A 27,551-nucleotide genomic window follows, 5' to 3' on the forward strand; every position below is an offset into this window, starting at 1 on the left:
TTAAATGGTCCGTTTGTTTATTCAAGAGAACATTAAGATAAATACACCTCAAATATTAAAAAGTTTTATATACAGGAATGACCACTCCCCAACAAGTTTGGAAAGACCAAAAAATATAGTACTCCTAGTATTCTGAAACCCTGGATGACCAATGAAAACAGAACTAAGTCTTTGATGCATTTTCTTCAACACAGTCAAAAGATATTGAATTTATATCAGTTTGGCCAATGCTAGAAGAAAGAACATGGATGTGGAGATTATGCTGAAATCCCTTTTCCAGTGTTGGTCTGAGCACCCAGCCTTCACCTACAAGACGCCACGGGCATCATTTCCGGAAGCGCTTGAAAAGTGGGTGCACATGTTTGGTGGAAGCCTTGCTCCGTGCCGAGTGGTACTCCATATACACAGTATCATCAGCCCCTGACATGGAGCTCATCGTGCCAAAGCGCCGGGATACCTGTGGAGGACCCAGCCTACTGTTAGTTTCCAAGGGGAAAGACAGTCCTTTTATAATATCTGTAATAAGTTTTATAAAATTCAGAGTTAACAATTTTTATTATTTTTAAAATAACATTTATTAACCACTTACTATGTCTCAGGCAGGGTTCTAAGCAGTACTTACATGTATTACCTTATTTAATCCTCACAACCATTATAATCTCCATCTTACAGAAAAGGAAACTGAAGCACAGAGAGGTTAAGTAACTTGTAAAGATCACACAGCTCTCAAAGAGATGGGGCTTGAACTCAGGCACTCTGGCTTCAGATTCCCTGGCTACCCTGCCTCTCTTAATGACAATTTCTGAAGAGACTTTTTTAACAATGAAGGAGGAAGTCCCTCAAAATTTCCTGAGACTCTACCATAAGGCTTGGAATAAAAGAAAAAGCCAGAAAGCCTGGGCTTAAATCTTGGCTCTACAACTCATTGGGTGACTTGGGCAAATACTGAATGCCAGCACCTCAGTGAAGTCATATGTGAAATGGGGATAACATCTGCCTTGACATACATGGTGTGAACAGAAACCACTCAAGTCCAGGGTTTGACCAGAGCCTGGCACACCACTCACACCAGATTACAACAAAGTATGCACATAGGCACTAAAGCAATGCCTTCGACAGCCTGACTGCAGGTGACCACTGTAAGGTGAGACTGACCAGACCTCACCTTAGGACATGGTCTGAAGCAGGAAGTTTCCCTGGGGCTTCCATGTAGCATGCCAGAGACAGATCTAACCCCTAAACCCCAGGTCTGAGGGAGAAAGGTCTCAGGCTGCAGGAAGGGCAGCACCTCCTCAGGTGCCATTGTTTCTCTTCTTCCTTATTCCAGTCATTGCTCACCTTTCAGCTCTAATACCAATTTAGTTTCAAAAACACCTAACTAAACTATACTTCTCTCCTTGGAGGGCCTAATAACAATTCCCCATACTGATACTTTCATTAATTATACCATATTATCTCTGCCTGTCACACAGTAGGCATTCAAAAAGTATTTGCAGAATAAATGAAAAGTTGAGTATTTTCAGAGAACTCTAAATTTTTCAAAATAAGTACTGAAACTACAATATGAGTTGAGTTCATCGTCAGCATGTTACATGCTGGAAGGCTCAGCTCGATGACTGAGGAGGAGACCAGATAAGAAATGACTTGCCCAAGGCCTATTACACTCCCTGTAGCCACCTAGTGAGAGCCTGGGGTCATGTTTGCCATCCTGGTCTCCAGCATCAAAATACTAACAAATACTTACACCAGACGGCTATGTGAATGGAACAGGAGACCAATTACAGCCACTGTGGGCTCAGCCATGTAAAACAGTATGTAGAGAAGAAAGGATACATACCAACAGGTTAACGTGTTGTTCTTATTATTCTCTTCTCTACAGATTCCTGTGTTTTCCAAGCTTTTCAGAAAATCACACAGACGCACACACATACAAGACTGCACATGTGTGTGTCTAAGAATTCAGTCCTTCAGGAGAACTGACGCCTAGAGCCCCACCCACTCACTCACTCACCTGGCTGGATTTGGAGCCAAATTCTCCTGCCACCACCTCTTCCTCAGCATCCAAGTCAGTGGCTGCCAGAACTTTCTGTAAGAGCTGCTGCTGTTCTTCTTTCATTGAAAATGCCAACTCTTCCTCCTCCATGCCAGCAAGCTTTGTGATGACCTGCAAAGCCGAAACCAGCAGGAGATATGTCCCCTTGTTTTCTCTCCCTTGGCCCTACCCCACCTTCCCCTGGTTCACTTGCTCTGGTCACTTCCCTCCCTTAGGCCCAGTGGAGCAGGTAGCTAACAGTGGAGAGCTCCTTTGGGCAGTCCGGAGACTAGCTACAGGAGCTGCCTTCAATAGGAATATAATCAATGACTGCAAGGCAGGAAAGGTTAAGAAAATTCCAGAGAAATCTGCCCAACACACAGCTGGTAAATGATCACTTACAGAAGATCAACAGAGACCTTGGCAATTTTGAAACATCTGCTCTGGTAGTTTTCCCATCTTGTAGGTAAAAGGACCAGAGACTGAAAGGCACAACCTGTTGCCCGCCCCCAAGAAAGGCCTTCAACCTCCTGGCTTGGACCCAGGGCTTCCAGCAGGAGGGAGCACTTACAAATAACAAAATGTCAAGAATGGATTTACAAGATGTTTTTCTAAAACAGCAAGATGACAGCCTGGTGAAGATTTGATTTTCATTTCTTTGGAGATAACTTACTATAAGGCCTACCTATCCCTGCAGAAAGCTTGGAATGACTACATAAAGGGGCCTTTTTTCCCTCTAATTCTTCTAATTTTAATTAAAATTCCTAGAAGAAAAAACCTGGCTGAGCTCTTTTGGCAGCCACAGATGTGGAGTACAGATATGGGACACTCTGCCTTGGCCTGGCCACCCCTCCACAGTCATGATTCTAGGAACTCTAACTTGGCTGCTCTCAGTGGCAGTACTAAAGGCAAGGGAGACAAAGGCAGCTCCAATCAACAAAGACAACTTTGTGCTCAGATGCCTTTAAGTCGAGTGAACCTTTCAAAGAACCCAGAGCACTTCCTGACTTGGTGCTTCCCCTACCCTAAGACTTGGAGGCATCAAGAGGCATGAATGCTATCATCAGCACGTCTTTTACAAACAGATAAAAAGGCTATAAAAAGGCCACAGTGAGAATCCTTCAAAACTGTCCCAAGAGTCCTGTTCTCTAGGCCAGCATGGGAAGTCTGAAAAGTTTCACTGCCTCTGGCTAAAAGAGGTGTCAGACAATCCCATTCTCTTGTTTAAGGCTAATGACGGAACACTCGCCAACTTGTAAAGACACAATCTAAAGTATCTGATAAGGCAGCCCATAGTCTTTCTCAAATCAAGAACCTGGGAACCTATATACACAAGTTCTAGTGAGGTCCTTTTAGTCCCTTGCTTCCAGTATCGTCCACCCACCCCCCACAAATAAAAACTCTTTGAGACACTAAATCCTGATATAAACTTACTATTTGTGTCAGTAAGAAAAAAAGCAAAGGTCTCAGCCAGTAAAAGATAGCCAAAGCTTTATTTAGAATTTCCCAAGTTATTCAAATACCTGACTTGTAGTACAGTGGATGGCTGATGTCTGTGAGGCCCACCGAGGCCCAGGCTCGGCAGCTAACTATGAGAAGAGCTGTCCCAGCCACCCAGAGCGGGCAACCCCTGAGAAAGTAATCCAATTCAGGGGCTCAGACTAACATAGTGAGGGCCACCGTTCCTAGGCACATGGAGTCCTGCTAGGCTTGTACATTTTCCCATCAACATCTAACATCCTTTGCACAAGGCGACTGTAAAAAGTTAACAAGAAAGCCTCTTGCTTCAGAGGCCCCACTCTTTGACTATTCACTGTGGGAAGTTGGAGGCAGGAGACCCTGTACAATATTTTCCCTCAAAGCTCCCTAATATTCATGCAAAGACAAAGGGAATCTGCGGCAGGGCCTCCAGTCCCCTAATGTCGTGTACCTCCCTGAGCTCTGCCCCATCATGGTGCTAACAGTGACCCCACTTCTCCTGGTGGCTTGGGTACAAAAAAGGCTGTGGTCCTACTCTGACTTGAGACCAGTGGATACATACCTTGAAGCTATAACCCTGATCTACCAAGAACCTCTGCCGCTTGGTTGAGTAAGCCATTTCCTGTGTGTCCTGGGACACCAACGAGTAGAAGAAGGCATTGTACTCCTCTGCAATCATCCCTGGGGAGAGGGCAGGAGAAAAGACATTAGCTATGAAAATGTCAGGTCCAGGGCTCAAAAGCAAGTAATGCAGTGGAAGAACTTTGCTGTTAGGGGATAACTGCTCCGACTTTGCATGGGAACTTCATCGAATTTAAAAACTTTTGTGCTTCAAAGGACACCATCAAGAAATTGAAAAGACAACCCACAGAATAGGAGAAAATATTTACAGAGCATATATCTGATAAGGGATTTGTATCTAGGTTATATAAAGAGCCATCACAACTCAATAAAAAGCCTAATTACAAAAAAAAGTAAGAATCTGAATAGACATTCCTCAAAAGATATGCAAATGGCCAATAAGCACATGAAAGATGTCCAACATCGTTAGTCATTAGGGAAATGTAAATCAAAACCATAACAAGATACTACCTGGCACAGAACAGGATAGCTAGAATTTTAAAAAGACAGATAATTACAATTGTTGTCAAGGATGTGGAGAAGTTGAAACTCTCATACATTGCTGGTGAGAATGTAAAATGATGCAACCACTTTGGAAATCATCTGGAAGTGTATTAAAATGTTAAACACAGAGTTACTACATGACCCAACAATTCCACTCCTAGATATATATCCAAGAGAATTGAAAACATATGTCCATACAAAATTTGCACATAAATTTCATAGCAGCATTATTCTAAGACCCAAAAAGTAGAAACAGTCGAAATATCCATTTACCAGCTCTATCAAATTTATTAGATGAATGGATAAATAAAATGTGGTGTGTCCATACAATGGAATATTATTCAGCAATAAAGAATGAGGTTCTAATACATACTTCAATATGGATAACCTTTTTGCAAACATAAGTCAAAGAAGACAGTCACAGAGTTCAAATTATATGATTCCATAGATACGAAATGTCCAGAATAGGCACAATAATAGAAACAAAAGGAGTTTAGTGGCTGCCTGGGGTTGGAGGTTGGGAGGTAAGGGGAAATGAGGAATTACTGCTAATGGGTAAGAACTTCTTTTGGGGGTGATGAGAATATTCTAGATATATATTGTGGTGATGGTTACATAACTTTGTGAATATACTGAAAACCATTGAATTGCACACTTTAAATGGATCAACTGTATGGTAGGCGAATTATATCTCAACAAAACTGCTTAAAAAAACAGTTCATTGATAACCTGTAAGAATTATCACAGAAACTAGGACAAAATATATTATAGCCTATATAAAAGCCAATCCTTCAGGAAAATCTGAATATTTTTGCTTCACAGTTCAAATGTCAGTAGGTTAAGTAAGTACCTGTGTACTGCTTCTGAATTTGTTTCCTAGTCTTGCTCAGAGATGCAAAAAGCCAAAAAATATCTTATATCAAAGATATTTGTCTTTTTTTCTTTCAGTTTTGAGATAAAATTGCCATATAGACTATGTAAGTTTAAGATACACAGCACAACTGACTTACATATATTGCGAAATGATTACCACAATAAGTTCCGTTAACATCCATCATTTTACACCAGTACAAAAAGAAAAGAGAAAAATGTTTTTTTCCTTGTGATGATAACTTTTAGGAATTTAGCAACTTTCAAATATATCATACAGCAGTGTTAATTATGTTAACCTAAAAATAAAAGGCCAAAGTGAGAGAGGCAACAAGAATTTATGTAAAATCAAAAAGAATAGCTACTCGGGAAGCACTGATTCAGGCAGAAGCCCAAATAGTGTTTCGATTAGGAGACAAAGGTGAGGAGTATTTATGAGAAGGGAAAGGGGAACGATTACATCAGTAGAAGGAAGGCATTTCTATTGGTGCAGATAAGGTAACATAGTCATTCTAATTTTAAAGAATGTTTTTAATTTTCAGTCCGGTAGTCATAATATTTGCTTTTTTGGTATCTTTGCAAACAGTTCTTTGAGGGCACGACGTTACTTAGGCCCAGTCCAAAGGTTATCTACCTAGCCCTATTTTACCTTTACAAAGGTTTGAGGTATAAACTGTACAAGGCAGTTCCTCTGAGATGGCAGCTCTGACTCCACTGTAAAGTGGCTTCGTTTATATATATATATTTTTTTACAACTATAGTCATCATGTTGTATATTACATCCCCAGTAGTTATTTACCTTATAGGTGGTAGTTTAACCTTTTGAACACCTTTATCCAATGCTCCCACTGCTAACCCCTGCCTCTGGTAACCATAAATTTGAACTCTTTTTCTATGAGTTTGGCTTTTGATTTTTTTTTAGATTTCACATATAAGTAAGATCATATAGTATATGTCTTTCTCTGACTTACTTCACTTAGCATAATGCCCTCAAGGTTCACCCATGTTGTCACAAATGGCAGGATTTCCTTTGTTATGACTGAACGGTATTCTATTGTGTATATATACCGCATTCTCTTTATACTTTCACCTGTTGATGGGCAAGCAGATTGTTACCATGTCTTGGTTATTGTAAATAATGCTTCAATTAACATGAGAGTAAAAATATCTCTAACATAGTGACATCATTTCTGTCAGACACACACCCAGAAGTGGAATTGCTGGATGACAAGGTAGTTCTATCTTTTTAAGGAATCTTCATACTCTTTTCCATAGTGGCTGTGCCAATTTACAATCCCACCAACAGTGCACACAAGAGTTGCCTTTTGTTCACACCCCTGCCGCCATTTGTTCACACCCCTGCCGCCATTTGTTACCTCTTGATTTTTTGATAACAGGTGTGTGGTAATATCTCACTGTGGCTTTGATTTGCACTTCCCTGATGATCAGTGATGTTGAGCATCTTTTCATGTACCTGTTGACCATTTGTATATCTTTGGAAAAATGTCCATTCAAGTCCTTTGCCCATTTTTTAATTGGATTTTGTTTTCTTTTTTTTTTTGCTACTGAGCTGTATGAAGTCTTTATACAGTTTGGATGTTAACCCCTTATTAGATATATGATTTGCAAGTATTTTCCCCATTCCATAGGTTACCTTTCCATCTTTCCCCATTCCATAGGTTACCCTTCCATTTCTTTTGCTGTGCAGAAGCTTTTCAGTTTGATGTAATCCCAACTTTTTTTTTTTTTGCTTGTTGTTTTAGGTGACATATCCAAAAAACCATTGCCAAGACCCACGTCAAGGAGCTTTTTTCCATTTCCCTATAGTTTTATGTTTTGTGGCCCTTCATTTAAGACTTTAATCCATTTCAAGTTAATTTTGTGAATGGTGTAATATCAGAATCTAGTTTCAATTTTTTACACGCAAATATCTAATTTTCTCAGCACCATTTATTGAAGAGTCTATCTTTTCTCCATTGAGTATTCTTGGCTCCCCTGTCAAACATTAGTTGACCATAAATGCTTGGGTTTCCTTCTGGTCTCTTGATTCAGTAACATTGGTCTATTTGTCTGTGTTTATGCCAGTACCACACAGTTTTGATTACTACAGCTTTACAACATAGCTGGAAAGCGTAAACTGTGATGCCTCCCACTTTGTTCTTCTCAGGAATGCTTTGGCTATTTGGGGTCTTCTGTGATTCCACATAAATTTTAGGATTATTATGTTCTACTTCTGTAAAAAATGTCATTGGAGTCTTATAGGGATTACACTGAATCTATAGATGGCTTTGGGTACTATGGACATTTTACCAATAATAATTCTTCCAATCCATGTACATTGGATAGCTTTCCTTTTACTTGTATTTGATTTCTTCATAAGTGTCTTGTAGTTTTCAGCGTAGAGATTTTTTTCACCTCCTTGGTTAAATTTATTCCTAAGTATTTTGTTTCTGATGCTATTATAAATGGGATCATTTTATTTCTCTTTCAGATCATTTATTGTTAGTGTATAGAAACACTGCTGGTTTTTGTATATTAACTTTTATATGCAACTTTACTGAATGTATTGATTAGATCTAACAGTTTTTTGGTGGAGTCTAGGATTGTCTGTATATAAAATCATGCCATCTCAAAATAGACAATTTTACTTCTTCCTTTCCAATTTTATTGCCTTTCTTGTCTGATGGCTTTCATTAGGATTTCCAGTTCTATGCTGGATAAAAGTGATGAGAGTGGGCATCTTTGTCTTGCTCCTGATCCTAGAGAAAAAGCTATCAACCTTTCACCACTACTAGTTTGACAGCATCCCATTACTAGTATTTTACTGAGAACTTTTACATCTATATTCATCAGGAATATTGGCTTATAAATTTCTTTTCTGTAGTATCCTTTTCTGGCTTTGATATCAGGGCAATAATGGCCTTGTAAAATGAGTCAGTATTTTAAAAGAACAAAATTCTAATCAAATTCAAAGGGGTTTTCAAATTAGTATTTTTTTATAGTGAAGAATAAGGAATAAGTAATGAATTACTTTCATATATGCTAGTCAGATTATAGGCATGTCAGTTTTTAAAAGCTACAATTTATCCAGCAGTCTACTATACTGTTATGTAAGTCTTATTCCTCATAATAGTCCTACAAGTTAGGACTGTCACTCCTACTTCAGATGGGAAACCAAGGCTCAGAAAGGCAAATTACCTGTCTGAGGTCACACAGTAGGTTTGATGCCCAATTCCAGGCTTGCTATTTCTAACTTGCCCTGTCTCCATTTTAAACACAATTAGCTGCTTCTTAAACAAATCTGAACAGAATATGATTCCAACATGTCATTTTCAAACATCCTAGCAGTCCAAATGCCTCCTAAGATAACTGAATTCTTTGAGGATAGGGCCTGTGTCCTTGTCTTAGGATCAGCCTGGTCTCAGGAGGATGCCATCTCTTAGCAGCAATGTCAGTCCCTGCCATGCTCACAGCTGGGATCTGAGCCCTTTTGCTGTAGTTAACAAGCAGAGAATCCACACCTTTTGCTTCCTCATTCACTGAGTTGGCAATGCCCCTGATGCAAGCTGCCACTCAGGGCATCACTCTTCACAGGTTATGAGGGAGGCATCCACCCTGTGGCAGCCCAAGCTGCTCCTACCAGACCTTCTCCTTACTCCTAACTTGAGGTTCAAGAGACAGTTTCCAGCTCTTTCACTTCCACTGGTGGCCCAGCTCTGCCTTCCCTCTTCTATGTCTATATCATTAAGCACTGCTGTCCTGGCTCCTCTATCTACCAACACAAGTGCTCAGCTTAGAGGATATCCATGTGAGCTGCAGGCACCTACCATGGAAAACACTCACATATTCACTCCCAAAGCGTGAGAAATAATAAGGGCCAAGGAGACCTCGGTAATTGCTTTGCTCCTTCAAAGTGTACTGAGCCTAGGAGCACAAGCTCACCATCATAAACGCACAGGCAGCTTAACTCTACCTTCTTCCTATCTAAGGTGGTTCAAAAGGAAAGACCTCTAGGAGCAGTAAGGGGAAGAACATTTTTACCTTTTTTGGCTCGGAGCACTCGCCCTAGTCTCTGGGCTTCCTGCCGCCGAGAACCCCCATGAGATGAGATCTGAATGAGAACATTTGCTTCTGGCAGATCAAATGATGTGTCACCCACCTACAGAAATGAAGCAGCTGTGTGTCTAGGAAGGTTTTTATATATAAGACAAAAAGGGGTGGGGGAGGGGAGGAATCTACTAGTCTCAAATTTAAATAAGCTCTGTAGATAATTTAGAAAAACAATCATTACTATCCCCTTCTCTCTGTACCAGGGTCTTTTAGATGCAAGCAGGCCTCTAGGATCTAGTGGGAATTCTGAGAGCTGTCCTAAAGAAGCCATTGGGACCCACAGCTACCCATGTGTCTCAGCCACAGTCCCAGTGCCAGCTGCTAGGGGGTCAAAGACAAGAGGGCCCTATCAAGAGAGACTCTGTGAGTGATTCTTATTTTTTTGCCACAGAAATAGGTCTGCACAAAACCATCCACACTCTTAACTAGAGGCCATTGAGACCAGCAGCACATGTCGGACATGTGACCTGGTGGGAGATGTTGCCTGCACTGGGCTAGATTCTGACTCATGGTAGCTACCTCGGCTTGGGGGCTCCAGCCATCTAGGTTCCCTCACAGACATCGAAGTCTGGTACTAACAGAGCCAGCCATGATCATTTTATAGGTAAATCTCATTTCTTTTGGGCTTTGAGTCTGTTCTAATCTGAATGACTATTTTAAACAGTTGGGCCAGAGCTTCCAACTGCAAATTAAGACCATGGCCAAGCTGGGCCTGCGTGAGTTTGTACTGTGCTTACATTCACCACCCGCCACCAAGGCATGCATACTAGGAGCCAGGGCAAAGGCTGCCATGACCTGGGGGAATCTCCAACTCCACAAAGAGAACCTCATCTAAATGCCTGCTTTTGCCAGAGTAGGTAATAAACTTTTTTTTTCCTTTTATAAAGAAAATACAACTTAAAATTCTTGCATCCCAAAAAGAGGAGGGAAAAACTTTACTGCAGCAAAAAGACTATATAAATTGTGCATAATACATAAAAACCTAAATCTGCTTTTTCCACTACACAGAAACAGGACATGTGGAAATGAAAACTGACACGCGACGCTCTTTCAACAAACACTAATTCACTCCCCAGAAACCATCCAGTGTCCCCCAGGCCCTGGGGTTGCTGGGACCTAACCACCACTCTACATGCCACACAAACCTTAGATATGAAGATGGTGTTGATTTTGGGGTTGTGCTTGAAATTCTGGAGAATCTGCATCCTTTCTCCCTGGGATGTAGGACCATAGATATAGGGTCTAGAGAAGAACAAAGTTGTATTAGAATTCCACAGAATCACTCAATTATCCTGAAAGCGCATCAGAGGGAAAAGGAGCTCCTACAAAGTTCTCTCTCCCAGGAAGCTCCCTGTCACACAAGAATATCAGGAAGAAAGTCATACAAATGAGTGGCAATACACCCACCCCACTCCCTTCCCAAAATACACACACACACACCCCCAATCCCTTCCCCACTGAGCTGAGGTTCAGTCACTATTCTCTTTGGGATTGCCTCTTCTACTTTTTCCTTTGTTTCTGGACTGTGCTCTTTCCTCTTTCAATGTCTCTAGATCTAAGCTTAGTGTCAATACTAAGAGAATCCCCTGGATTTCATGCAGCCCAGTGGGAGTGGCAAAGGAAATATTGCTATTTGCAAACAAAAGTTTGAATGCAACTGTTTCCTAATGACACAGGCATTCTCCAAGGAAGGAGTAGGAAAATGAGCTCCTTCCAGACTTTTCCCCACTGACCTCCTATAACGCTAAGTTCAAAACTCCCCAGTTCTCTGCCAAAGGGCACAACCCTATCTAATGGCCTCACTGGTCATCACTTCTTGGCACCTGGCAATGCCATTTCTCTGTTGTTCAGAGAATGATCTGGTTTCTGTACCTTCCTAGGAGTCAGTAATAACAGTAATGATGATGATGACAACAATAAGGAAAGCTACCAGGTATACACCCACACCAAAAACTGAGCTGTGTACTATGTTAAAAAGAATCCATTTGCCCCTAGCAAGAGTCTTCACATCGTAAAAGGTAGGTTTCATTTTCCAATTTACATATGAAGAACTGAGGGGCAGGAGTCTAAGGAACCTGAACCCAAGTGTGGATGTTCTACCACCCAGGCGCATTTACCATCCCAGGGCAGTGCCCATGGATGCCTCATAAAGCACAATTTTTGAACTTCCACACAGCACTTTCCAGCACTGTGCTACAAACTGGTAACAGGTATACCTGAGATAGCAAACCCCCTGCCTGTGGGGAAGCTGGGCAGGGTGTGGAACAGCTGGACACCCCAGGCTAATGGCCTCTGGTCACCCCAACCACTGCAAGCCTGTTATATTAGAGTGTTTAGGGCACCACACAAATCTTATTTTCTATGTGTGTCACGCTGGGTTGGGAAACTCCATTCTTCAGACTAGCCTGTCTCTTAATACCCAGGTTTTTAGGTGGTTCTTTTTCTCCTCCCCCATCATTAGGAGAAACTACTCAATGATGGTGAACCCTCAGTTTATGAAGGTTCCCCTATATAGGAAATGAAATGGAAGGGTAACCGTCCTTCAAAAGAGCACCTACCATTTGTTGAACATCTACTAAAATGTCAGGCACAAGAATCCTCTGAGCTGTACACTTGACAAAAGAGCAAGAAAAAGTTGAGAGAGGTAAACAACACTCCTGAGGTCACACAGCTAATAGGAGTTGCTAGGAGTCAGATTCAGCATGTCAGACTCCAAAGTTGATGTCCTGCCCACTACCTCACATATGAAAGAACACAACAGTCTCTCCTGCAACATACTTTAGTGACACCTATTCCTTTTTTATTAAGGCGAGGATGAACCAAAAGCTTAGAGACTACCCGTCCCGCATCAGTCCCAATCTGCTGCATGGAGCAATACCCAGGATCTACAGGATCATTTTAAAGCAAGAAAACAAGAAAAAACAAAAAGCCAGAGGTATACTCACACATGAAAAAAGTAAAAGTCATAACTATCTTTCCAGTGTCCAGGAGCGAGCCACAACCTGTTGCCCTTCGCTGTGCCAGAGAGGCTCAGATTCAACAGTGCTGTGCAAATGAGTGTCCCTAACCAGGCAGATGCTCAAGAGGCTACAACCAAAGGACAAGCGTCTGGTGTTCAAATATAACTGTGGGGGCAGGACACCTGAGGAAGGCTCAGGAAGAATCTGGATGGAGTACTGAAATGGTGAAGTGGGGTAGTGGGAGGGAGGATAAGGAAGATGGCTGTTAAATATCACATAGTAAATACATGCATTGCCTTACTGTCCCTCTGGAATTGACACTAATGTGACACAGGCACTTGGGTAGGTTTGTGGGCTGGTGAGGACTCTGGAGGGTGTTTCCTAAGCTCTTTCTCAATGTCAGGCCACATCAGGGGTGCCTTGCCTTCCTGGTCCCTGGTCCACACAGTCTGTCTTCATCCCCACCTAGAGTACTCACTTGTCCTAAAATTCCCAATGCCAACTCGTGCCCACCTTTAGAGCCCAGCTCCAAAGCAACACGACTCTAGCCCCTGCTCCCTGGGCTCAAGGTGACCAGGCTCCCTTTCTATATGCTTTAACCTCTGACTCTGACTACCTGCTCCTCTGTCTTCCCTGGTTCCTGGGATGGGGGCCATAGAACCAAACCTTTAGATCTCAGGATGTTCCTAAGAGCTTTGAGAAAATAACAGGCACCTTCTGCACTGTCACATGGGAAAGCAAAACTGGCTTTAGAGGCAACTCCAACTTTTCAATTCTTACTTGTTCAATCGAATGGCATATTCCTTAAGGGCAAACACATTATCAGCAAAGACAATAATCTTGTCATTCCTCCTTTCATGAAACTTGATTAGAAACTGGCAAGCTCTGAATTTGTTGGGGTTCATGGTGTACAGCAAGATTCGTTTCTTGGTTTTGATTGCCACATATTCTCTGTAAAACTCCGGAGACATTGGGCACCAAACCTGTGATACAACAAGAATCATGGATCAGTTTGCAAGTTTAAACATCACCCAACTGGAAACTATGAGACAATTCATTTAGCAGAATTAACTTTAAAACAAATCAAAACAAAACCAACAATATGTGAATTATATCTCAATATAACTGTAAACATACACACAAAATAAAACCTAATACCTAAAGTTTGTTGAACCAGAATACTCTTGCATGTTAATTACATCACAAAAATTTTTAAATGTATCAATATCCAGGGAATTATTTTCATATCAGCTCCAAGTGAGGGAAACCAGATTCCCACCTCCACACAAAAGTCCACACACAGTCCTATACAGAGAACTGCACACACACTTCCTAGCTGTCTCATGAGTGAGCCTAGCAATGACATCCTAGCAATAAACACAAAACCTAGCACTCAGATCTTGGTTTGTAAATTACATTCTCTACTGAAAGGGCTCCATGGAGAAATGGCTGGTTCCAGAGCCAGGGCAGAGCAAGTACCAGATCAGTCAGAAATATCTTTCTGGGCCAAAAGGCAAGGAAGTGCTTAAAGAATGATAAGAACATGTCAAATGGACATAGAAGCCACCTTGAAGGTAGTCCTGTTAGTCACATTTGAGACAATCTTAGCATACAAATAAGAATTACAGTAACACTTCTCAGGGCCTCTTGTGTGGTAGGCCCTGTGCTTGGGCTGCTGACAAGCTAAAGCAGGCACAGAGAAATATACTGAAGTGTCATGAGTTTTAAAAGTCTTAAGGCTGTGTATAAATTAAAACAATTCTCCAGGAGCTCTGCACTGGAACAGGCCACAAAGCTTACACTGACAGACTGAGTTTTTGTTGTGACCAGTGCCACCTCTATGTGATCAACACAGACCATTTCTTCATGCTGCCACCACCGTAGAATTGGCAGCCATTGCTATATGCCAAATTCTGTGCTGAGCTCAAATCATTAAGTTCTGCTGTTAATGTTCTCTGGTTCCCTCTGGGTCATATCCTGTTATGACTCCATTAGGGTTCTACTTCTTTATAACCAAAGCAATTCTTTTTCACAGTAAAAATTTTAAAATCCTGCATTTCACAGAATATGAAATACAAATAGCCAATAAACATATAAAAATACACTCGATGTCATTAGTGCAGAGGAAAACACAAATTAAGACCATAAAGGAATACCATTTCACACTTGTAGGTTAGCAAAAATTAAAAGAAAACAATTCAGTATTATTAGGTATTGAAAGAGATGTGGAGCAACCTTACTTGCCCTTGATAAGTGTTAATTGGTACAATCACTTCAGAAAACAGTTTTCCATGACATGACTAGTAAAGTGAATATCCAGAGCCTTTCACTCAAAATGCCATTCCTAAGTGTATCTGCCAGAGCAGTGGCCTTCAAATTTAGATCACTTTACATCACAAACTAAACATTCACACATACGAATAGTTTTATGAAATATATGCCCTTTATACATATTATGCATTCTAGTAGATTCTATTCTATGCTGGTTATGACCCACCATCATGATCTCACCATCTACTATGGGGTCACAGTCCACCATGTGAACAACACTGCTTTAGAAAAACTCTGACACAAGGGCCCCAGGAAACAGGTACAAAAATATTTGCAGCAATATTATCATAACAGCAAAAAAAACTAGGCTCCTAATTTATAGACAAAATAAATCAGCAGCTGTCTGGGGCAAAAGAGGCAGGGTTTCATTGAAATGATAACAAAGGAACTTTTGGGGTAATGGAAATGTTCTAAAACTGGATTGCAGGGATAGCTGCACAACTCTTTATATTTATTAAAATCAAAAGTTATAAATCATGGTAAGCAGGTGAATGTTATGGAACATAAACTAAATTTCAATAAAGCTATTAAAAAGCAACTTAGCAATCCAAACATCTGTCAACATTATAAAAGATTTTACTTTTACTGCAGTGTAATATTCTATTACATAGCAAATTGTGGTATATTTGTACAATGGAATACTACAGAGCGATTCAAAGGAATCAAATAAGCTACGTTTATCATCAAAAAAATGCATTATGCAAGGAATAAAAATACTGCGCAAAAGACAGAAGTCATACAACATATATAATCCATTTCTATTCACATATACTTTAAGATTTTTTTAAAAAGCAAAGCAAAACAACATGTGTTTAGGGAATCAGAAGAGAATGACAACCCTAAGCTCCAAGAGCAGTTACCCCAGAGGGCAAATGGAGGTACAACTACAGGGGAACAGGGCCTCTGAGGTTCTGGCAACGCTGTCTCATGAGATGGATGGCAATTACAAAGACGCAACTAAAGGGTCAGGAAGCTTTTCAACAGAGCAAGTCTACCTACACATGGTCCCCACCCTCACCTTTATCCAAGAGACCACTTTCCGCCCTTTCAGAACAAAGGCTACCCTACTCTAACCACTGAGGGGGACAGTGCTTTCAAGGTGCCAGAAAGGATTTCTGTTATTGTTCCTTCTGAGAAGACTTACCTTTGAACATGTATTTTTAACACATATTTGTACAGATATTCATTATAGAACAATATCAGTAAACTATGTTCTTAGAAATAAAATGATCAAGGCCACAGGTGCCTTCTGGGGGCACTGAAACCAACAGGCTTTGGCACAGGGGGGTGGCCTGGATGACTGACTGCCCATGCAGGACCACCCAAGAATCCCTCAGGAGTGAAGGTGGGTAGGAACCCTCTGAAGTGCTCACTCCCAGAAAGGAAAAGGAGCGTGGACTTTGAAGCCGAGCCAACCTGGATTAGCATCCTCATTTTACCATTTACTATATGTGCCCCTGCATGGTGATTATATATCGCACATCTGTGAAGTGGCAGAATACCACCCACCTCACAGGGGACTGAGGGTACTACATGAGGTGGCAGCACTTTGCTCAGGTCCTGATCTGGGTATCTGCCCACGAGGAATCAACCTGATGATTTCCTCCAAACCATGAGAAGAGCCTCTCCCTGAGAGGCCTGTGCAAGGAAGAGGACAGCTACCTCAGCACACTGGACTTTGGCGATATAGCCGTTGTTCTGCAGCTCCATCCAGTTGGCTTCGTACAACTTGGGCCCAATCAGAAAATTTAAGTCAACAATTTTGTCATCTTCCCGGACGAGGGTTGCGGTCAAACCCAGCTTGCAGTGGGCCTGCACGATGGTGAGCACCCGTCGGAACATCTTGGCTGGGGAAACAAGTGGCAAGTCACACTGTCACTTTTTTAAATGCTCAAGTACCACACAAGACCTTGTGACTTAACACTGGCTCGTGACGCTACATGGGCTAACCTCCAAGGTTTCTGGATCACAGAAACCTGGCTCTAGACAAGAAGGACCACTCAGGAATATATAACCATCACTGCTAGACCTCTTCAAAAGAAGGATGAAAAGGAGAACTAAAGGGAGAAACAATTTGCAGGAAGCTCCAAATGAACAAATCCAGTATTCTCCTCACAACGGCTGAACTGTCAGTAGGAGCACCAATGGCAGTTTGAAACATGAGCTACAACGTGTCATTGAGCTCTGAATTATGCAAGGGATTTGTTCACCCTGAAACTTAGATTACCAGGAAGATGGTTGGGCATTTTCTCCACACTCCTCCAATTAGGTTCATTCTGGTTAACCAGTAACTTCCTCTGAATGTTAACTTTCCTTTGACCATTATGATTCTTTCTGATTTCTCAAATTAAATAAATACATAAAAAAAAAATGAGATCATTCATTTTAAAAGACCCGATTTATGGGTTTCCACGGGCTTGCCTTTTAAAAATTCTAATAATCAACTCTTGAACAACATACGTTTGAACTGTGTGGGTCCATAAGGGATGACCGTATTTTCGATCCAAGGTTGGAAATTCACACATGCAGAGGACCAACTTAAGTTTGACACCGATTTTTGATTCATGGGGATCAGCACTCCTAACCCCCAAGTTGTTCAAGGGTCAACTGTACTCTGAAGGAAAGTGAAAACGTTTGAGTGTGCTTGTCTTACAATACAATTATGATAAGGTTAATGATAACAGCAATAACAATCTGATGAACAAGAAGTCAGACCACACCAAAACACAAACCAAAAACATAAGAACAGTGAAATAAGGGCTGTCTAACCCCAATTAAATGGCCAGGTGTTACAGAATTTCACATACTGAGGCCTAACATAGTTTTCACACAAACAAAAAAAACAGTGTCAAGGTTACTTCCAAGGACTGTGCCAGCCCTGTAAAAGGGTAGCCAAGGACCTCAGATCAGGTTCCCCACATCAGAAGGACATGGTAGCCACAGCACTGGAGACACCAACCTAACATGTGCTCTAGGCAGGCAGCAATGGAGATGGCCCAGGGATTATCAACACCAGGCAAGCACAAGTTCGACCCTGCCTAGCACTACAGCCAGAAACAAGCCCACCAAGGAAATCTGCCCTGCAAATCAGTAATGTCACTTACATTCTCTTACAGCCACGATGGCTATCACAGGGAAAGAACCCACATACAATGAAGTGCATGGCTCAATAAATTTTTACACCGGTACATACCTATGGAACCACCCAGGTCAAGATCTGAGTGTTCTTAGCACCCAGAAGTCTCTCCTCTGACCCCTCCTGTCAACACCAGCACTCTCCCTCAAGGGTACCACAAGTCTGACTTCAGTCATCAGCAAGGACATGTGCCTCCTTTTTGAACTTCATATAAATTGAATCACAATATGTATTTTCTGTGTGTGGCCTGTTTCACTGAACATTGCATCACAGCTGTCATCTGACATTCATTTGCGATTGACTGTCCCTTCCACTTGTCTCCAGTGCAAATCACAGTGCCTGCTACTTAAAAGCTTCTCAATAAATACTTGTTAAAATAAAATTAGCACAGTGCCTCTCATGCAGTAGACAGTTAATATATGCAAGTACTGTAATAAGAATCTATCATTAATATAATGACCTAATAGGGCTCCTTTTTGGAAGATCTGTAAAACACAGCAATCTTTAAGTCTCAAAGATTTATCATTCTACCTATTCCAACATGGTAAATGTGTTGAACAGTCAAGAAACTCACTCTGATTTGCTAGAATTCCCTTATTTAACATTTGCTCTCTGGCCTGGTGAGCAAGGCCAGGCCGGGCCACGTAGCTTACAAGGCTGAACTCGAAATCCTTTAGAGTTGTTTGGTTTCACTCTTCTGCCCAACCAGAGACAAAGTAACTCAGTGAACCACAGGAGAGGGACAGACACAGATGGCAAGTATGAACTATGTGGGACACTTCCCCATAACCTCATCATCAGATAACCAATCTCAAACCTGGCTGCCACCCTCTGGGGCCTGAAACCTAGGACCCAGGTTAAAGAGAAGCATCAATACATACTACATGTATACTTGGGCAAAAAGCCTTCCTAAGCTTCAAACACAGATGTTATAATTTTCTATGTCAACTTCCAATCCAATCAGACCTAATATCGCCCCTCTCTCCAATTTTTTTCCTTTTAGTTTAGTTTTTAAATTACCACACAGTAAAACTGACCATTTTCGGAAGTGGGGGGATTGGTTCTATAAATTTTAACACATGTAGATTTGTGTAACCACCACAATCAGGATACAGACCAATCCATCACCCCAAAAACCTCCCTCGTGCTCTTTTATAGTCACACCCTCCCCTACCCCACCCATGGCACAAACTGATCTGTCCTCATCACTATAGTTTTGTCTTTTCAAGAACATCCTATCAAAGGCATCACAGACTATGCAATCTTTGAGATGGGCCAATTCAGTCAGCATGCTGCCTCTGAGATTTGGCCAGGTTGTTGCATGCAGCAAACAGTCTGTCCTTTTTCACTGCTCAGTAGTGTTCCAGTGGACAGATGCACCACTTGTCTCTCTAGTCACCCACTGACACGCATGTCAGTTTTGGAGATTATGACTAGAGCTGAAATAAACAACCACATACAGGTTTTTATGTGAACCTACATTTTTACTTCTCTAGGATGAACACCCAGAGATGGGACTGCTGGGTGATATGGTAATTTTCTAATAAACTGCCAAATTTCCAGAGCGACTGCATATTTTATACATCATCTTGCAATGTATGACAGTTCCAGTTGCTCTATACTCTGTCAGTAGTGTATTGTCAATGTTTTTTATTTTAGCCACTCGAATGGATGTGTAGTGGCATCTCGTCATGGTTTTAATTTGCATTTGGTCTATTCTCAGAATGGCAGCCGGGGTGATAGCTTTCTAGGTTTAAGTCAGATTGTCACTTCTGCTCAAATCCCACAAATGGCTTCCTATCCACTCAGAGTACAAGCCTTACCATGACCTACAAAGTTCTACAGGATTTGCCCCAACACGCTACTCTGCTCTCTCCTCTCCAACCTTGGTTCTGACTACTCTCCTCTCTGTTCCCCTCTAGCCGCAGTGCCACCTTGCTGTTGTCAGGCCATGCCAAGCGCTTTCCTGCCGCAGGACTTACACCTTGTTCCTTCCACCTGACAGACCCCTCATTTCTACCTGGCTTGCTATGAAGATCTAGGTATCTTCAGATACCCAAAGGTGCTGGAAGAGCTCTCATTACATACTCCCCAAAAAACAGATGCTAGAGCCATTTTGACAATATTTTGAATACTCCATTGCAAATGTCTCCAATCTCATTTCATTCAGAGGATCTCTAATTGACATTTCGCTTATCAGGGCCCCCCCCTTAATTTGTTTTATCAAAAAAGGTTTACCTGGAATACTATTCGGCAATAAAATAAACACACACACTGTCAATACATGTTACAACATGGATAAACCATTATGTGAAGTGAAGAAGCCAGCTAGAAGAACATATATGATTCCGTGTTTCCATAAAAGGCAAGGCTATAGGGATAGAAAGCAATTCGGTGGCTGCCTGGGGCTAGGGATGCACACAGTGATAATGAGTGTGAGGAAGTTGTAATGATCCACGGTGATGGCTGCACAACTCCATAAATTCACTAAAAATTTTGAATTGTATACTTATAATGGGTGAATTTCACAGTATATAAATTATACCAAATGGCTGTTTTTGAAAAAGGATTGCCTTCAATACTAGGAGAAGAAGGGCTTCTGTGACATATTAAGGATCAATACTATAGCCTTCAAATAAAACAACACTATAGCAAGAGTTCCTAGTCATTTTCAGAGGGCCATAAAAAATATAGGTTATGGGTAAGCTGAACTACAACAATAATATGGAAAAAGAAAAAAATATCATTTTCTAAAGGACTACTCTAGGCCAGTGGTTAAGGAAGCAGTGAAAGTGTATAACCATCCACCACCCTCCTCACTCCCGCCACCCCCATGCTTAAGACTTATTTGAAAGCTTCACCCAGCAAGTCTTTCTAACAAGACAGATGTACTACACAGCAGTCCCTCCCTTAACCCAACAATTAGAAATCAATTTTTGTCCATCCAATGAGTGGGTAGCTCAGCTCTCATCCTACTTACCTGGTATGGTGTGTACTTCGTCCAGAATCATGAGGCCCCACTCTTGAGTTTTGAGCCACTCCATGACTCGCTCAGCCTCCCAGGACCTTTTGGTGGTGTGGCCCAGCATGGAGTAGGTGCTAATGGCAATGGAGCAGCCTATGGGTTTGTCCTTGGCATCAGAGGTGAAGCGGCAAATCTGGCTGTCATCAATGGTGGACCACATCTTGAACTGGGCTTTCCACTGCTCCACAGACACAGCTGAGTTGCCCAGAACCAGACAGCGTTTTCTGATAGTGCATGCAGCTGTCACACCAACCAGGGACTTCCCAGCACCTATGAGAAACCAAAACATAATCCTACTCAAGGCCAGGTTGAAATGAAGGGCAGACACACGGAATTACTCACGAATCTGGGAAAACTATTTATACAAATCCTCAGAGCTGACATTGCAAGGCACTTACCGTTTTCTTCTTTATAAAAAGGAGACGTGCCCACTTTACACACAAATGTAAGAAGTAAAAGAAACAAGTGCCGGGCCCTATTATAGCATTTTACATGCATCTTGTTTAAATGTGGAAATCTCAAAACAAACCAGAGTTCAGAGACACTCCTATTATTGCCATTTAAACATGGGAAAACTAAAGCCGAGACACAACTTGCCCAAAGCCATGGGAAAGTGGTGCTGCTGGGGTACAATGTGCCCAGTACACAGACTGCACAAAGGAAAGACTCAGTAAAAGACAGCTGTTATGATTACACAACGAACTGGGCTGAGAAGTCAGAAATGCAGTAAGTGTGTACAGTCATGGCGAAGACAGAGAAGGTGAAATTCCAGGAGCTTTTGCATTTACTACCACCCACCATTTGAAGATTAAGATAAAAATCAAGCTATTCCTTTAAATAGCAATTCTTCCTTTACCAGGAACATGCATCAAAATCACTCATAGAGCTTTTAAAAAAACAGAAAGAAAAACCTAAAGGAACAGGCCCCTCCCCCGGAGAGTTTGCCTCAAGTCTGGGACAGGGCCAGTGGGTGAGTCTGTTTTAACTGCTGGCCATGAACCTAGGCCAGGAGTTGACATGACTTAGGACAAATGATATCAAACAGGTGTCAAGAGGGCTGTTACTGCCCTTTTGTGAATGTGCATATTGTAATAAGCAATCCAGGAATAAGCCATGTTTCTATGCTGGAGATCTTCCACAGAGACAAACCTCATAAGACAGACTGCAAAGAACAAGACCCTCTAACTCCGGTGGGCAAAATAACACCCTCCCCCACATCACCATCTCACCCCTCACGCTACTCTGTTTTTTGTTTTCTTCACTGCCTAAGATTCTACACATTGCTTAGGTGATTTGTTGACCGTCTGTCTCCACCTCACCAGAATGAGGTTGAGGTCAGAAGTGGTATTCTATCCACCATTATATGATCAATGCAGAGGTCAGAGCCCTGCACAAAGCACACACTCAAATATTTGTCAAGTCATGAATCAGGGAGTCATCTAAGCTTGGCTGCTCCCTGTCCAAGTATGATTTAGAGAAAGGCGCAGAGAGAGAGAGAGTGGGAAGCAGCCTGGAAATCTTCTTCATTCAGGTGTCACTTACCACAAGGAAGAACAATGACTCCTGAACGTGCACGCCCATTCCCAAACATCTTTCGCAAGCTCTTCTCTTGATAAGGCCTAAGAACAGCTGTGGGTTTCAGGCCAATGTTGATATTAGGGTTAACAGAATCATTCCAGAAGTCGTATTCTGCCAACAGAGGGTACTCCAGGTGGATGCATCGTTTCTGGAGTTCCTCAATCATCTCCTGGGAAGTGAGCACAAAGGTTTTACAACCTTATTAACTGCAAAGCATGCTCATTAACAGCACATATTCCAAGGGGCCTAATAGTCAAAAGAACAACTGTTTACCTAGACTTTTGCAATTTCAGATCTTGCTTGATCTAACAGCTGGGTTAAAGCACAGAAAAACAATCCAGATTAAGAACACAGACAAAATTAAATCTAATCAGCCAGCAAAAATGCCCTCAGGCACTGTTTCTCATGCCTCTCCAGGAACTCATGAAGGGTGACCCACAAGAAGGAGGAATGGGACGCTCAGCTCTAACTACATTAGGACAATGGAGTTAGACACCAAAAAAGAGAAAGCAATTCAGGAACAGATGAGCACTCCTTCCTCTCACAGAGACTAGACTATAGAGTCCATGCAGGGTTGGACAAGCTCTTGATACCAGTTTAGAAAAGGAACCGTGGAAGGGAGGGGTTCCTTTGCTAACCTGCTTGACTTCAAAAGATACTGTCTGTGTCTCTTCTTTTTCTTCCTCATCTTTGTCCATTTGCTCATAAAAGTTATATAGGTCCATGGGGATGTCGGATTTACCCTGTGGATCTGTCACCCGGGAAGTAGAAGGTCCACCACTGTCTTCAGCAGACTTAGCAATCTGTAAGAGAAAGAAAAGATCTGGATTTGCACGCAACATTTCACCCCACTTTGACCAAGCAAGTGCCAAAGTGGTAAGAAAAGTGCAAGGTCACTAGGCTGCAAATGCTGGACGAGGAGCACCTGTGCTGCAACCCTAAATGCTCCCACCCCCAGGAGCCCACTTACAGCAGATCTGCTTGTGAAAGTCTCGGTGATGAGCTCGGTTGCCTCTCCCTCAGGGTTCCTCAGGCGGCATTCCCGAATCACTGGATCCTGGAGAAGATGCTGGATGACATCAGGGTGGGAGCTCTCAACAAAGTACCTACAAGAGAAGAGGGAGGAGGTACCTACTGATCAGTACACCATCTTCGGAATATTCCATCGCTCAATTAGATGGTCTAGAAACAACCCTCTCTCTTCTTTCTCACACTCCCATAACCCTTTACGAAATTTGAGCTCTGAGGTACTACTGGCCATGATATAATATATGAGGGTTGTGGGCAAAGTCCTACTTTGAAGACAAATAAGCAGGGGTCTGAGCCCCAACTCCACTGCTACAGGAAATGTAGTGGCCAATGAACAAATTTCCAGTTTTGGCCCCATCGCTTTCCTTATTCCATTTATCACCTTACTCGGGGAAGTAGGTGCTAGTGCAGAGCAGAGAGTCCACAAGTGTTAGCTTCTTAACACCTGGTGTGCAGAGGGTGAAAGTGCCTTGGATGGGCCTGTCACAAAATACCTTACCTGTTGTGCTTCAGGACCAGCTTGACTTTTCCATAACTGACAGTACACAACTGCAAGAAGTGACAACAAATCAAACAAGCAAAATTAGCAATATGCAGCTCATTCAGAACACATTCGGTACTGGGAATGTCTTACCACCTACCAACCAAGTGAAGTGTTCATGTAACTGTCGGAAAACCCAGTGTACAATAAGGGGTCAGATCTGACTAAATTGAGCTTTTTCTACTAGCACCTTCTTTTTGATAACGAAACCTTTTTCTTGCCTGGCTAATTCTGATGCACATTTCTTATTCAAACACTGCTTAAAATTTTTATTTTCCCTTTCCCTTTCTTCCCATTCCCACAGGCCCCCTCCTAATCCACAGGTTCATCCTGACACGCCAGTATTACTCCAGCTCCCAGCACAAAGCTGGCCAGAGTGTGTGTTCAGTAATTGTTTGCTGCATAAATTAAATGCAAGCCTCCTGGCCTCCGTACCAATGTCCCTATTTCCCAACCAGCAAGTAAGCTTCTTGATGGTAGAGAACAGTGTGTATTCTTCTCAGGTTCTCAACAGCCTTTAGGATGGCATGGCATGCAGCAGAGGCTGTGTGGTGGCCATGAAACACTGCCACTCAGATCCAGGTCTGCTGTCTGCCTCCACTGCTATCCTTCTGAATCTACCTCTGCACTGCACCAACACCCACATTCCTGCAGGCAGACTAAGCACAGCAAGGTACTAATGTGGGCTCATCACAGCAAGGTACTTGCCCTTCTCCTTGGGCAACCTTCCACATCACAATAAGAGAACTCTCCAGGGCTCCATCGGCTTCTCTGAGATTAAATGAATTACTGTACTGGATGCCTGTGGCACTCATCTTCTGCCATTCCAGATTTAGGAGTCTGAATCCAACTCCCTCTAGATCAGCAGGGGGCAACAAAAGCCAGTGTCCATCTCTTCTGAAAGGCATTCACCTATCTTTCAAAACAAACCCAAGCATGTTCAACTGCTCTTCACATGGAAGCCTACTCACGTCAACATCTGAAGTTTTTTTTGACTTTCCCTAATGGAAATTATTGACCATTGTCTTGGTCAGGTATTCAGCCTTAGCTAGAGTTTACCATCTGTATTACTCTACTTGGGCTGCCAGATGGTGGTTTAATAACAGAAAATTATTTCTAGAAGTCCACAATCAAGGTGCCAGTGATTCAGTTTCTAGTGAAAGCTCTCCTCTTGGCTTGTAGAAGGCTACTTTCTCACTGTGCTCACATGACCTCTTCCTCATGTACATGCAAAGAGAGAGAAAGCAAACACACAAGCCTTCTAGTGTCTCTTCTTATAAGTACACTAATCCTGTCAGATCAGGAGCCAACTCTTATGACCTCATTTAATCTTAATTACTTCTTTTCTCCAAATATAACACATTAGGGGTTAGGGCTTCAAGATACGAATGTTGGAGGGGACACAATTTAGTCCATAACACCACTCACCTTGGGCTGCATTCCCAAACAACCCTGGTCAGAATGGGCCTGAAATACTACCCCTGCTGTGTGAGTACCCATTGGCAAAGAGCAGCTCATGGGAAATGTAGCCTCAGCAAGAACACAATGCTGGATCCACAGGAGTAGCAGCTGAGGCAATCGGTTACTATGCTTCCCACACTAGATCTGAATAGCATTTTCATAACTGCCACAGTTAATAATGTGTAGCATCTGTCCCCACTATTACTACATTAACAAGGAAGGCCAAAAGAGCCCCGGCCCCCACTTGCCTTGATAAACTGAATAAGTCCATCCGGGACTCCCGTCTTGCTGAGCTTCCTGAGGTACTCAGTAATGTCACTGGTTTGCAGCCCAACGCTGACAGCTGCATACAGTGAGTAGGCAGTCAGTTTGTACTCATGCACATGGGTTGGTCGGCACACTGGCTCTGCAATAGCCACCAGGAAGTCCTGAGCATATTTGTAAAGTGGAGAGAAGGCTTCTAAGAAAATGTGACCATCAGGAGCCTGAGGAACACCAAACAGATAACAAACAAGGAAACTAATGAGTTGCAGACTATCAGACTCTTTCTCATATTATTATCTATTAAGGATAAGCTGCCTGAAAAGTGAGGTATCCAACACCAAAGGTATTTTTGTAAGCACTCCTTCAGCCAATTTTGCGGCCTACTACTTTAATCAGATACAAGAAATGGAGAGAACAGAAGTTTCCAAAGTCAGCCGCTGCTTCCCACTATCCTTCACAGGTAAAGCCACCGGACTGGCTGTCCTTTCGGCTAGATTTCAAATGAATGTAGAACATTAATTATTTAAAGTTGAGCAAAACATCTGCTTAGTGTGTCTTCCATTACTTTTTAAAAATAGGGGATTAAAATGTTACATAATAAATACCATTTATTCAGTAGATAAAAGTATTCCCAATACTGTGGTAGGGCTGGAAAGAAAGGGGAATAAAAGGAGGGGTCAGAGATGCAGGAAGCCCCAGCATTTCCGCACAGGTGTGCAGCCTTCTCATCCCGACCTAGGGCTGTACAAACCGCGAGCGTGAATGCTCTCCGCAAGCAGCTCCAATAGGTAGTCGCCCGCATTTCTGCTTTGGCTTCACGAACCCTGGTTGGGCCCCGCCCCGGCTGGGGGGGGAGTGCTTACCACCCAGAGGGGCCTGGAGGAGTGGTCGTCCTTCAGCGGCATCTGCAGCCGGTAGTCCTTGGCTCCGTACTCGTCCAGTCTGGTGCTGGACTCGTCCACCTGCTTCCCTGCCGCGGAGGGAACCGCCTCCTGGGAGTCGTTGCCAGGGGCGTCATCTTCCTCTTCTTCCTCATCTTCGTAGTGCCGCTTCCTGGACTTTTTCTTATCTGCAGAGATGCACACAGAGGTAAGCGGGCCGGGGCCCACGCTTCCCTACGCCCCGCCCAGCGCTTCCGGGAGCCTGGCCACAGCCGGACTCGCCAGCCCACACACTCCCAGCCAGGGCCCACCGCCTGTCGCGACATCCCGTCTCTCAGGCCCTGCCCACCCGGCCCAGGACGCAGGGCTGTCCAAAGGTCGAGGATCGCCGCAGGCCCGAGCGGCTGAGATTAGCTGCCGCCGCGCGCCAGAAGCGACCCGGACGGGGCGACTGGCACAGCAAGTGCGGACGGCCCGAATGCGCCTACGCCACCTCTCACCGCGGTCCGCCCGGTCCCTTTTCCCCATGCCGCCGACCGCAGCCTGTCTTTCCTCTCGCTGCGGCTGTCGCTTTCAGCGGCACTTTCGATTCACCCCGGGAGGTTTCCGGCGACCACACAGGAAGTCCCGCCTCTGGGCCACGGGCCGCCGGATGGGTGGGCAAGCTGGGCTATCCAACTGGATGGTCCAGCCGCCCACGTCCTATGATGCTGGCCCAGACCTTTCTCT

The 27,551-nt window shown here is 42.9% G+C and overlaps 1 protein-coding gene across 2 annotated transcripts; it reads right to left on the minus strand.

Moving 5' to 3' along the window:
• On the minus strand, positions 1 to 27,462 carry ERCC3 (ERCC excision repair 3, TFIIH core complex helicase subunit). 2 transcript variants are annotated; one of them, XM_011363649.2, is made up of 15 exons: positions 27,323 to 27,462; positions 26,805 to 27,010; positions 25,926 to 26,162; positions 24,175 to 24,224; positions 23,617 to 23,752; positions 23,285 to 23,449; positions 22,611 to 22,815; positions 21,024 to 21,338; positions 16,570 to 16,754; positions 13,357 to 13,559; positions 10,762 to 10,858; positions 9,548 to 9,665; positions 4,074 to 4,192; positions 2,012 to 2,164; positions 1 to 457 (listed from the first exon to the last, which is right to left on the minus strand). In XM_011363649.2, the coding sequence occupies exons 1-15, from the start codon at positions 27,348 to 27,350 to the stop codon at positions 326 to 328; spliced, it is 2,349 nt and encodes a 782-aa protein (XP_011361951.1). In that variant the 5' UTR covers positions 27,351 to 27,462; the 3' UTR covers positions 1 to 325. The 2 variants fall into 2 exon arrangements, 1 of the variants encoding a protein (XP_011361951.1); XR_002781200.1 differs by lacking the exon at positions 1 to 457 and having other exon boundaries at positions 2,055 to 2,164; positions 4,074 to 4,194; positions 9,551 to 9,665.
• Positions 27,463 to 27,551: the final 89 nt, after the last annotated feature.

The sequence above is a fragment of the Pteropus vampyrus genome, unplaced genomic scaffold (genome assembly GCF_000151845.1).
Source record: "Pteropus vampyrus isolate Shadow unplaced genomic scaffold, Pvam_2.0 Scaffold87, whole genome shotgun sequence".
Lineage (NCBI taxonomy): Eukaryota > Metazoa > Chordata > Mammalia > Chiroptera > Pteropodidae > Pteropus > Pteropus vampyrus.

Bases quoted from the DNA above. Each gene is read 5' to 3' on its own strand.
- ERCC3 (XM_011363649.2), bottom strand. From the start codon at position 27,350: ATGGGGAAAAGGGACCGGGCGGACCGCG. The intron at 21,339-22,610 runs GTAAGTGACACC...GGTTTCTCATAG, and splicing joins AGTCATTGTTCTTCCTTGTG to GTGCTGGGAAGTCCCTGGTT. The intron at 16,755-21,023 runs GTAAGTAGGATG...TTGTTTCCCCAG, and splicing joins CGAAGTACACACCATACCAG to CCAAGATGTTCCGACGGGTG.